The 13,522-nt window shown below is 32.2% G+C and overlaps 1 protein-coding gene across 1 annotated transcript; it reads left to right on the top strand.

Moving 5' to 3' along the window:
- Positions 1–9,242: 9,242 nt before the first annotated feature.
- LOC132731392 (lamin-1-like) lies at positions 9,243–12,572 on the top strand (the record flags this gene model as incomplete). Its single annotated transcript, XM_060717571.1, has 2 exons — positions 9,243–9,497; positions 11,474–12,572. A coding segment is annotated over exon 2 (928 nt), but the record flags the coding sequence as incomplete, so codon positions are not given.
- Between the last annotated feature and the right edge of the window lie 950 nt (positions 12,573–13,522).

The following is a 13,522-nucleotide window of genomic DNA, read 5'->3' as shown; positions in this document are numbered from 1 at the left end:
ATTTACAATGAACCAACGTTAAGTATAGGTAGATTTCATTTTTGTTGACAGTTTCTTGATGGTTTCTGTTTATACATTTATGCTTTTGGTATTAGCTTTAGTTCAAACTATTTGCTTCCTGGCGATTTTTTTAATGTAAGGCCATATATAAGTATAAAATATAAACCAATTCAGCCCTGTATGGTGGTAACAAGATCTTACCTCACAAAGTAAGAGTAATTTGTTTCATTTAATAACTCATTATTACCTGACATATAATAGGCAGTACATAAGTTGGAAGATTAGAGTGCTTTGTACAGAGCAGGTGTATCAGTCGCTCAGTAGCTTATACTTGTACCATTTTCTGTTGTTCGCAATAAATTTTAGATTACCTACATGAACATTTTAGTTTCTGTGAAAGACTTGTTGAGCAATATTATTGTTTGGTGTCCTGCTGGGTTCCTTGCAGGTGATCCTGTGTTTCTGGTTCATTCATTGAACGCCAGCCTTCATTCTTGATCTTGTTTTTCATATTTCATACTTATATTTAACATATTCATTGGAGGACATTTGTGACTATAGCGTGATATTGAAGCTCAGTTGAATCACCTTCGAGTCTGCATCCTTGAAGTAATCAGTATTAGTAAATGAACAGACAAGAAGGGCTTGGACCAATGATTTCTGGATTGAGAGGCAGACTTGTTAACAAATTAGACAATTTATATTGATGTACATATGACGTGTGTATACACTGTTGTTTAACTTAAAAAGTATGATACTATGGTACGTAAATGAAAAATGATCCATTGCCGTCAATTTACACTGTATTTAGAATTTGCTGTTTCTGCCATGAATCAGTTAATTAAAATATCATTCATTTCTGAAATTTTGAACAGCACGAATTTCATTATAAGTTGTTAACTAATATAATTGAAAATGAAAATATAAATTATAGTTCAAAATTAATATTGATGAGTCATACGCGGTTGTTGTGAGTCTATATAGAGTGGGTGGACCAATGCTCGGCGTATACCAATGCTCGTCGTAAAATAGTACTTCTGTACGAATACGAGTATCTAAAAATATTTAACAGAATACCCAATTTAGGTCACCGGTTCTTTTATTTACATTAATCGCGATTTTATCCTGGTGCGGTTCACTTCCGTCGAAGTCACGTGACCATGGTATAGCAGACGACGGTCTGAATAAATTCCGTACCGATCTCGAGTTGTCTTGTTTTACATACAATATCTGCCATTAAACAGGTAAAATTTAAGTTTTTTTTTTATTAATAAGGAAGAGAAATCAAATTTCAATGTATTTTCATGTTTTCTTAGAAAAATTCACAGTTGAAATTTAACAAACAGCATGGATTTTTATACGGACCCCCCCATCTACAGTGCATATTAACATAGTATACCCTGTTCTTTTGTACTTCAGCAGTAGATATTAGAAATGTGAATTTGTGACTTTATTTGTTTTAGAACAAATTTATTTTTTAAAAGATAAACCAGAATAAACTATTTTACAACAATTCACAGAAAAAATAACTAAAAATATCTAAACCGCACCTTTTTTATCCTGCTTTATTATCGTGGTGTCCATTCAGAATTATAAATCCTATTTGCAACTTGTTCATTGTTTGATTCAGAAATGCCACGACAACAGAAAATTCACGATAGTGGTCAGATGGCAAAAGCTGTGGCCTCAGTAAAGAGGGGGATATCTGTCTACAAGGCATCCCACTTGTATGGAATTCCTCAATCCACACTGTAGGACCATACCAGAGGGCGTTACAGAGGGTTAGATACTTCTTTTGGACGTACACCAATAATAACATCAGAGGAGGAAGCAACACTTGTTTCCTATATACTTTACATGTCTGAAAGAGGATTTCCTCTGTCAAAGAAAATGTTTCGAAACCTCACAAAAGAAGTAATTATGGCCTCAGGTCGAAATACTGTTATAAACACCCAGAAAGGACCTTCAAACAAATGGATGAGGAAATTCTTCAAAAGACACCCAGAACTTTCGATTAGAAATGCTCACAGCCTTGATAGAGCTAGAGCTTCTATCACTAATGAACAGTTAAACCAGTACTTTGAATTGTTAGATAATACCCTGAAACGTTTGTCTCTCTATGATGATCCAACGCGTATTTTTAATTGTGATGAAACGGGTTTTAGTGGTAGTTTTTCAAGTTCTGATAAGTCTGTTGTAGCCAAGAAAGGTGTAAGACAAGCTTTTAAAGTACAGCTGTCCTTGTCTGGTCATGTCACTGTAAATTTTGCAGAATCAGCTTCTGCCCAGACACTGCCACCATTAATCATTTTTTTCTAAAAATCTTCCCAGGGCCTCCTTCTCTGATGGGTTACCTGATAACTGGTTGTTCGAGACCACAGATTCTGGTTTCATTATCACAGATCTCTTTTGCCTGTGGTTTGAGCAATTATTTCTCCAGTTCTGTGGAAAAAGACGACCTTGTTTGCTAATCATGGACAACCACTTATCCCATGTGTCAGGTAGGGTAGTAAACCTAGCTATGGAGAATGGTATTGATCTCCTGTATTTCCCTTCCCATTCATCCCACTTACTGCAACCTTTAGATGTGGGGTATTTTCATGTTTTGAAAGCAAAGGTAAGTGAAATTTTGTCAGGCCTTGGTGATACTGTCACTAGATCTCTGCCTCGGCATTTGTTTCCAAAGGTTTTGCACCAGGCTATGAACAGGATTACGCCTGCAACTGTTGCTGCTTCTTTTTCTGCCACAGGAATATACCCCTATAACAAGTCTTCTGTTAAGGCTTTGGCAGGTCCTGTAAAGAAAATAGAAAATGTTCAGTCCATATCTAGCACTACTGAGTTTCAGGCCATGTTCCGAATATGCTTGTTTAAATCGGGATGGTACCCGAAAGTCTTGCTAAAGTTTTTCTAGAACCACCAGCACTAGAGCCTTCCAAAAAACGCAGAACCACATATGATAAGGCAAGGGTTGTTGAATCTAAACATACAAAAAGGTCTGAAGGTCATTTAAAGAAAGTTAAATCTGCTGAAAGCCAGTTAAAATCCACTCCTTTATCTCCCTTGCCCGAGTGTGTCTCTGGTACAGCAGTGGTGGCTGATCCTATGTCCGACGATGGTGTCTGTGAAATTTGTATGACTAGCAGACAGTTGTACTGGGTTGGATGTGATAGGTGTGATACCTGGTATCACTATGAATGCCTTCCTTCCTCTGAACAGACAGACGTAGATATAAGTTTTGTTTGTGAAACTTTGTGGCTATGTAATCACCGTAGGGAACGTGTTACAGTATCGCGTTTTTCGGTTACAGTATAGAATTTTCAAGATGGAGGATAATTTATGGGAAGAGAGGTAGGTGATTTTTATTCAGGTCCATACTACTAGTAGTTAAGTTTTTAAAAGATGTTTTTGTGCTTTGCTTGTAAGGAACAGAATCCGGTATCTAGTCATATATTTCTTCAGACCCTGCACCGCAGATTTATCTCTATATTGTCTCATAAATGTGCAGATTTGACGGTTTAAAAATTTGAATCGAGAGACCAACGCATTTTTCTCCCATTCCGACATTATTTAAGCATGCCTAGATAAAGTAAATCTGCAAAACGTTAGGTCTTTGTGTTTAGAAACGATTATAAAAGTAAATGACCAGTTGAACCTATTTTCCTGTTGGTAAAATGCGTTTGAAAAAATAAACAATGTTACAGTATAGAGCGAGGTTAATTTTGCACGGTTACAGCATAGACCTAGCGACTTTGATCCAATTTTGTTACAGTTTATACCCAGATTTCGGTTACAGTTTAGATACTTGTCAAATTTCAAACAAAGTTCGTGTATCCATTATTTTTATGAAATAACTCATACCTTTCTATTTAATACATTCTTGAAAGGTTGTATTACTTTTTTTCTTCAGCAGAAAAGTTATAGTTTGCTATTTATCTTACTTTTAGTTTTAGATTGAGATATTTGCAGAATAAGCAATGTCACGACAACAACAGTAACTTTTATCGAATTGTATTGAGAGAAGAAAGATTATTGCTTGATTTCATTACACATTATAACAATGCCTTTAAGCATGAAATAGAGAAAAAAAGAATCCTTAACAGAAGTCCAACACGGAAAACATGAAAATGTTGCAGGCTCAGTTTGATTAAACCTGTTCATGGACGGTAGTGGTAACTGCAAGCTACCGTCCACGCCTCCTAGCACCGGCTTCAGCAGAATTCACATGAACTGGTACACTTTAGATTTTTCAACATCTGTGGATGTGTTCATATGGCGGTTATCATGAAACCTTCAATGTGACACGTTATTGCCATTCTATGAAAAGCGGCATATTACCCCCAGGTTAAAAATTACGTGTGCCCTTAACGAGAATACAATGAGTGAAACTAAATAAAATGAAATTTTGAGAGGGGATCGGAGGTTATGAATTCTGCATACCATAGATAAGCTGTCATAAGACACAATTAACAAGCAGGCAATACCCTAAGAATGATTAAACGAGCAAAACTGCAACCTAAATTTTATTTTAAGTTGGAATTTCCATCTACCATATTGTATTTTGTAAGTATTTAAAAGGGTTTGTTACGTTTGGCTTTCTTGGATTTTAAGTTTCAACGACACTGAGGTCATGTGAAAACATTCCTGCTTTAGTGTAAAGAAAGACCCCAGATACCCTTTGTGAAACATTTCAGACACGAGCGGGCACCTTACTAGAACCACCGACCTTCCGTAAATTAGCTTGATAGATTCCTCACATACAAAGAATCCAGTCATGATTCGATTTCAACTACAGCAGTAAATGAAAGATAATTTAAAGTCGACGGCCTTATCCCGACTCTGCCACTATTATGTACCTCCATCAGGCTCACAAAAGAAGATATTGTAATTGTCTGACCTTAATTTATACTCTATAACTTTCAATATTATTTTCTTTTTCAGAACCATGAAAACTGCTATACAGGATGTCTGAAATAAAAAAAAACGACTTTTAATTTAATAATGACAAAATAATCGTAATTTCAACAAAGTAGCATTCGAAATGACGCCATGATCATGATTTGATTTGAATGCTTTTGATTCGAGATGAGAAGGGTCTTTAAACATTGCCTTTTTTCAAAATCTATGTTTTGGGTTTTCGTATCCCCGATTGCAACCGAAACCATTTGAACAACTTAATTGGTAGAAAGTCATGTAAATTTCATCACATTTAGTCAAGTAGTTACTGAGCGGATGAGATTGCACACACATGTGTACGACAGACGAACGAATAGCCATCGGGCCAATAAGCTTACAGAGATTTAAAAGTCTATGTAACATTCATACATTTTACCTAGTATATATAGAAAATATCGAAGTCTAAACTGTAACCGAAATCTGGGTATAAACTGTAACAAAATCGGATAAAAATCGCTAGGTCTATGCTGTAACCCTGCACAAATCCCCTCGCTCTATACTGTAACATTGTTTATTTTTTCAAACGCATTTAACGAACAGGAAAATAGGTTAAACTGGTCATTTACTTTTATAAACGTTTCCTAACATAAAGGACTAACGTTTTGCAGATTTACTTTTTTCTAGGCATGCATAAATAATGTCGAAATTGGAGAAAAATGCGTTGGTCTCTCGATTCAAATTTACAAACTGTCAAATCTGCATATTTATGAGACAATATAGAGATAAATCTGCGATGCAGAGTCTGAAGAAATATATGACTAGATACCGGATTCTGTTCCCTACAAGCAAAGCACAAAAACATCTTTTAGAAACTAAACTACTTGTAGTATAGACCGGAATAAAAATCACTTACCTGTCCTCCCAACAAATAATCCTCCATCTTTAAAATTCTATACTGTAACCGGAAAACGCGATACTGTAACACGTTCCCTACGGTGGTAATACCTGTCGAAAAACAGAGGAATAGATATCATAACAGATTTACACAGTCTGACATGATTCTGATAAGACTTTGATACTGATTGTTTTATTTGGAAAAATACATTTTATATCTTAATGAACTGTTGGTTACATTGATATTATATGTTCAAACTTAGTTATATGTGTAATGTCAGTGTTATGTTTCGAAAAAAGGTTGAAAAGAAAACAATATTTGAAAGTTTATGAGACATGCATACAGGGGTTGTAAAATGCGCAAAAACTAAAGTAAAAATAAATTTATTAACTAAATTGCTTGTTACAATTTATTAAATATGTTATCTTCATCACATTGGAAAATAAATATTTCGAAAATCAAACCTGGACCACTTTGTACAGTACGCCGAGCTTTGGTACAATTTCACTTAAACCGCATCTGCTTATCCGGGCTATATTTAGCTCCCGCCAAATACGTCATTATGTGATCAGCGAAATGGAAATGTAAACAATGGTTATTGGAAACAATATCATCGGCCTTGAAAATGCACATATAACATTAAGGTAAGTTGACGCCAATTATTTTTTTTTAATCTAAAATATTGTATTTTTACGCCGAGCATTGTATCGGTCCACCCACTCTAGATAACTTCAATAGTGTTATTTTGGAAACAAAAAAGACACGTGTTTTGTACTGAAGAAAAATATTAAACATAGGCTACTATTAAAAAATTGAACATTTTAACTGCTTCATTTTAACACAGTTAACAGTTTCTTCACTTCTTGCAGTTTTATTATTTACCATTTGTTACAAAATCACCACCATATAAATACATCTGGGTATGCTCTACCTTCAAATGTTCACATTTAACATGCATACCTGTAAAAGTTGAATTCTGCTCAAGCCGGTACGGGGGTCGTGGACTGTAGCTTGCAAACACAATTACCTGCAATATGTTCAATTATGCCTTTTGGGGGCGTTCTTTTGATACTCCGTTTCTATTACTTAATGTCACAGCAGTGTTGTTTGTGCCGTGTGATATTTTCTATTTGATTCTATTTGATCTTTATCGAGTCTGTGGTTCAAGTATTCGTACTTAAATAATGTATAATCACCTTCGGGAAATGCTACCTGCTCTGTAAATTGTTCCTTGACAGGTAGCTATATGTGATATGCTAACATCCTCAGACCTCTTTTCAAAATTGAATTTAATTTAGATTCGCTCATTGTTTTGTGGCTGTTGTTATTTTCGCTCATTCATTTACTTAACAGAAAAACGTACGCCACTTGTCATAGGATGACACGCACGTGTCACATTGATCATCGCCGTATTGTACACATCTGAGGACGTTCTTAATTAAATATATAATGTTGAAATTTGCTTATAGCTGGTGCTAGGGTATAGACGATAGCTTACAATCACCACTACCGTCCATCAACAAGCTCAATCAACTGACCCGACAACATTTTCAATTATGCCTTTTTGGGGTCTGTCGGCATTCAATATTCTTTACTTTATTGTGAATACTTTTTTCTTTAAATATGCTAATATAACCATAGTCAGTGTACATAGTGCTTATTAAGTAAATCAAGAACCATTTTCTTTTCAAAGCTCATATGTTTGGTGCTATTGCACCATTTTTGTTTCCTGCTATTTGCTAATATTGTCTAACCTTGTGAGAATTTTAATAATTTGATTATCATATGATAATATAATATATAACAATAAATGAGTGCAGAATATGAGTAGCTTGCAAAAAGATTAACAAAATATTTTTCACAATGAAACATTCTTTCTGTATATCTAAAGATGATTTTTTTCTATACAGTAAAGAAATACTTGCATGAAATCAGGCGTTACAATAAAAATACTTTTCAACAAAAAAGTGATGAAAACAATGCCTCACCTTTTCTCCCAAAGATTAAATGAGGCAAAAATATAGAAATGAATGCCTGTATAATATCTTCAAGCAACAGACGTAAAAAAGAACAGTTGTCTTTTCCCAATCTTCATTTTGTTACGGTAACCTTATTTTTCAGTTATGGTCTGAAATAACTTGCGATGATGGGATTTAAAGTGGCTAAATGGATACTTATAATATGTTTCTGAATTCAAATATATGTTCTCTACGTTGAAAATTGTTTTCACTTATACATCATTTCAAGTAACATTATGGTGAATAAATTCACGGTAAAAGTCGGTTATAAGTATTCATCTATTTCAGATGCTAGAAAAGATAAACAGTGTTTTCTAATTGATAATCTTAAAATAAAACTCGAATTTACTTTGCTTCAATGGCTTATCGCCGAACATAATTATGGTCTTAAAAAGTTAGACATTTAATTTAAGTCATCTGAAAAGGTAGTTATAAGCTAGATACAAGCAAATAACACAAGTGAATAATGCTATTAATAGATCAAACCAGGAATTAGCATTTTAACTCTGTGGCAAGATTGTTCTATAATTTGAAATTCATAAACATATTGCAATTTGTTAATAAAATAATTGTGATAAAGGCATTTTAAGATTGCCCTATCTCTAACATTCCTAATAAAATCACTCTCTAAGCTTTCTATTAAGTTTTATCAGTGACAAAAAGTAACTTTATTTTAAGAGTTATAAAATATGCCTGGAATTATCAGCTCCATTCAGAATACAATAACACTTAACAAAGTGCAGATAATACAAATATAATTTGCGATATAACTTTAATAGTTTATTTACGTTAAAGAAACACTGTTTTCTTTTACCTGAGAAACATGTCGTTCGTACAAAATAAACATAATGGATATATCATTTTGTTATCATCTTATATAATTTCATTTCTTGGAAACACAATATTTAAACAATATTCTTTTTTACTAGATATGGTTCGTTTGCTTTGTGTTATGTGGAATACTCAATTTATATAAAATCCATAGATGTGGTTTTCATTGTTTGTTTTTTTTCAAATCATTAGTATTATGTAATTAAGGGACAAAAAGTAAGGAATTACATTTTTTATACTGTTTTACATTTCAAAATTGTATACAGAGCAAAACCTAATAGCACAGAAAATAGGAATGGAATTGAATTCGTCATACAATGCAATACAAACTGCCTTGTTTTTAATTGTCAGAAAATTAAATACAATTTTTTATAAGTACCAATTAATAACATGTGAACGAAAATCAACAAACATGTAATCATGAACATAAATTTGAATTTTATAAAGACTAACTATAATACTAGTAATAGTCAAAAGTAAGTGAACATGCAATGTTTGTTAATCATTGATGATTATAGAAACCAATTTTATTTAACTTTGGTCTTTGTACATAAATGGTAAACAAACCATACCTTGAGAAACGTAATAATTAGATTACAGCCCGGGGATTCCGTGACATATTTATAAATAGTTCAGAAATAATGTTCCATTGGCCGGTTGTAACTTAAATTATTATTTAAAATGCGAGTAGAGTTGTTTTCTTGGAAAACATAAAATATTTTACATTTTGGAGTAAAATGACAATAAAAATTCTGATAGTTTAATATTTCGACCCAATGACGAAGAATATAAACACGTTTAAAGGAATAATAACATATCAATTAAATGAGAAATTTCTTGGGACTAACAAATACCAGGTATGGAAATTGTTATAAATTATCTTGTTTCTAAACAAAAATTACATATAAGGTATGGTTTGAAGGGTCTGACTTTTATATGTTGAACAGTTTGGCATACTTGGTACGGTATAGAATTGCTCTGGTATTAGCTATCTTCTTTTAGTCCTTAAAAAATAAAACATATTGAAAGATAAAAAGAAGATACCATGTCCTTAAATGCTTTGCGAACTGCATGTCATCTTACATTTTGTCTCACGAACTCAAACATGTTATTCTTTATTCAAGTAATAGACTTTCAACTTTATGATAATATCTTAACATTTATAAGATTTATAAAATATATGAAGGCTTTAACGACCAAAGAGAGTGTTATAAGGTTATATAAAGATTAGGAATATAATTTATACTTGACATTGCATCTATACGTTCATATTGTAGAATAAAAAACAAATCAAATAGAAATTCTTGTCAGTGCGTTCTTGTGCCAGTGTCTGCCGATAAAATATTGTCTAAGTTGTGCTTTGTTGTCATTCGAATACATACATATTTTTTTTATTTCGAGCTTTTGAAATTTTGACTTGAATAGTTTAAATAAATTGTTGATTTTATAGAATCATACAGATGCATATTTATTGCTCTAACGAACTGTTTCTTTTTCCAGCTTTCGTTGATGACCAAAAACTGTTATTAAATTAAATTAAATTAATTTCATCACACATTTATCACAACAAACTTGAAAACAAGATTTAGTGATATACGTTTATTAAAATATTATCAATTTATGCGAAAGTGACAATATGACTTGTGTGCACAAATTTAAGAAAAAAATGTTTTTTTCTTGCTAGTCAACAGCCAATGCGACAAACCAAGTATGTAATTGTAGTCAAATATTCAACATTCTGTTTACAAAACTAAATAACTAATTTAACGGTTATTAACTTTGTCAGTATGACAGTGTCATTACAGGTAGCATCATACATTTATGGCGAGGTGCACATTGCTTTAGGAAATACAATACAGACGGTAGTCCTGCAATAGCATGTAATCTTAAAAAAAAGATTAATTAAAAAAAATGAATAAAAGATCAATTTATGATCAATCAAGTATTTACGTAGAATATTAATTAACATTACTTTATAATATGAAAATAAACTTCAGTTAATTAATTCTACGCAGGAATTTTCTTAACAATATACCTTTTGATAATTAGACAACACCTTTTCTTGGTTCTATGAAAGACAGGAACTACACATAAAAATACAAATAAACTTGATGCCAGAACCAGCTTAAATTGCTGACCTTAACTTATGGGCTGTGATAAAAAAAGCTTTAACTAAATTTACAAATATATATATTTTGAAACATATTTTGATATAAATTTATGAATTTAATATAAATATGTTTTAAAATTAAAACATATTTTGATATAAATTTATGAAATGTGTCTCTTCACACATGTTATTATTTCAAAAATGCAAGCATTTTTTTACGAAGAAAAATGTCATTCTAATGTAGCATTTGAAGTATTTACATACAATGATATTCATTATTTTATGACATATAATTTAAACATATGTTATCCAATTCTTATGTTTGGGGATAGTGATAAACTAGTGATAGTAATAAACTAATATATAACAAATATAACAGATGTTACCTCACGACAATACACACATATATATCTGCGTAACGCTGTTTAATAACGAACGCGATTCATGTATATTATGTGAAAATTTAACAATCTGTGAATGATTTTGATATTTTTTCCAAACTGCAATACTGGATCATATCTTACTGTCAGATTGAATTAAATCCGTAAAGTCATTTTTAAAACTAATCACCGAAGCGTGTTATTATATAAATTACCATACATAAACGCGTAAAAAGTTAAAAATACGACCTTATTTACATTCATATACTACAGTCGGTAACAATGTTTATTATAGTTTGCAATATTGCATTTTCATAACATATGCTTTACTTTTTCATTACAGCAAAGTTTAGCGGAATTTATTTTGAGGAGGAATTCGTTACCAGGATGCGATTTATAAAATGATGAAATGATGTTTTTCTTAGTAAGCTTGGTAATTTGATAACATGTCCTTACAAATGAAGGAGTTTCAACTTCACCCGGCATAATTTGGTTATTTTGTTACAAATTTAACATGCACCGTATACGGTTTAAAGTGTCACTAGTGTTTGTGTTAGGTTTTGCGGTGGGAATTGCGGGTGAACCTTCTTCTTCGGAAGTAAGCTGTCAGTTCAAACATGGCAAGTGTACCTATGACATTTACCTTAACCATGCAGAGGCATGCGCTCCATCGAGGCAGACGACATTTGAGGAAACTAATTCTTTCTTAAAACCTCAAGAAATCCGACTACCTGCCGATGAAAAGATGACAAAAATGCAAAAAGATTTTAACGTTGTGAAATCCGATCATGAAAATAGAATCAAAGAGCTCGAAAGTTCTATACAGAAAGTACTCAGGAATGCAATTCAATTGCAGCCTGTTAAGTATTCGAATAACCATGTACAAGTTGAATCCACTTCTCGTCATGGAAACCTTATAGAAACCAAACAACCAAACCAGGAAGGTTCGGGGAATATTCTTCTCCTACAATTGCAAAATCAGTTCAATGCAATGAGAACATCTCTTAGTCAAAGAACAGCTGATCTATTAGAAACAAGAAATAAACTTAATGAAACATCTGATTTGCTGACAGCTGCACAGAGACAGTCATTTGAATCAAACTCAAAGCTGGTTGATCTGGAGACAAATTCTGCCGTTTTAGAACGAGAAAACAGAATCTTAAAAAATAAATTTAAGGACAAAAGTGAACGATTAGAATATGCTAATGAGCAATTAAACATTACCGAAACGAAACTGAGAAATATTGAAAACCAGTTGTATGACGTTGTACGCTCGGAAAACAACTTAAAAGAAGAACTGGAAACGCTGAAAATTAAGTTGAAGAAAACTGAGGAAAAACTTGAGAGTTTACAAAAGAACCACACAGAATTACATGCCAAATATAAAAGAACTAGGACGACACTGAAGATCCGGGATGTAGAACTCATAGAATGTTACTCAGGTAGGTGTCTTTGCAATTTTGTATGATTTTGTATGTCACAATTATTTCCTTTCTTTATAAATGATAACATTTAGAGACAAAGTTAAAACAATACGGGTATAGGAATTAAAGAACGAATTAATGTTCAAGCAAAGCATGCTGTTTTCTATTATATTATTTCCAACTACACAATTCACAATTTTGTTTAGGAAACAGGTTATGTGGACTTTACTTAATTGATCAGAATTACAGCTTTAAAAATTACGTTTGTTACCGATTTTTAAACAGTTCAAGCTTAATTTGATACATTTCTAATCTAAAAATGTATATTGGATTTTTCGAATATGACTATGCCATACTTAATTTTCCCAATAATGCATGCTTATAATGCTTGACATTTTCACCAAGAACGACTATCATATTATGAGCTAATTTCATTTAAATATATTATATAAACGTATATAGGTCACTACCATCCTTATACTTGTATATTTGCATTTTGTCAGTATATCTGTCTTTAATCTTATTTGAAATGTTTTCGGTTATATCCTCAAGTAACAAGATATTAACGATAATCTAATTTAATGACGTGACATAATTTACTGATATGTAAATTTGTCCCATATATTTTTATAAATTTCAATTGTAAGCGTAATGAATGGGGTGTTAAGTAATATGTGTGTGTCATTCATGGTAATGCTGCTCGTCTGTTACATCGATTTTCATTGGATAGTTTTGACATTCATATAATCAATAAATACGCCTGATATTTATTTTTATCAATGATAGCAGCTGTCTGTTCAGTATAGTGATGAAGACATATAACCGAGTTAAAATTACTTTCTCACTCTCGCCGAGCGGCACGGGTTATACCCGTTTACTCTTGGTCATAGACAATGTTAAAAACATTTTTTCAATAAAATAGGACAAGTAGATAGCATGAATAATATTTTATATAATATATGTAACAA

This window comes from Ruditapes philippinarum, unplaced genomic scaffold, assembly GCF_026571515.1.
Source record: "Ruditapes philippinarum isolate M1 unplaced genomic scaffold, ASM2657151v2 ctg11118_1_1_1_1, whole genome shotgun sequence".
Taxonomy (NCBI): Eukaryota; Metazoa; Mollusca; class Bivalvia; order Venerida; family Veneridae; genus Ruditapes; species Ruditapes philippinarum.
The sequence above is the reverse complement of the archived record's forward strand: the minus strand, read 5'-3'. Positions and strand labels throughout refer to the sequence as shown.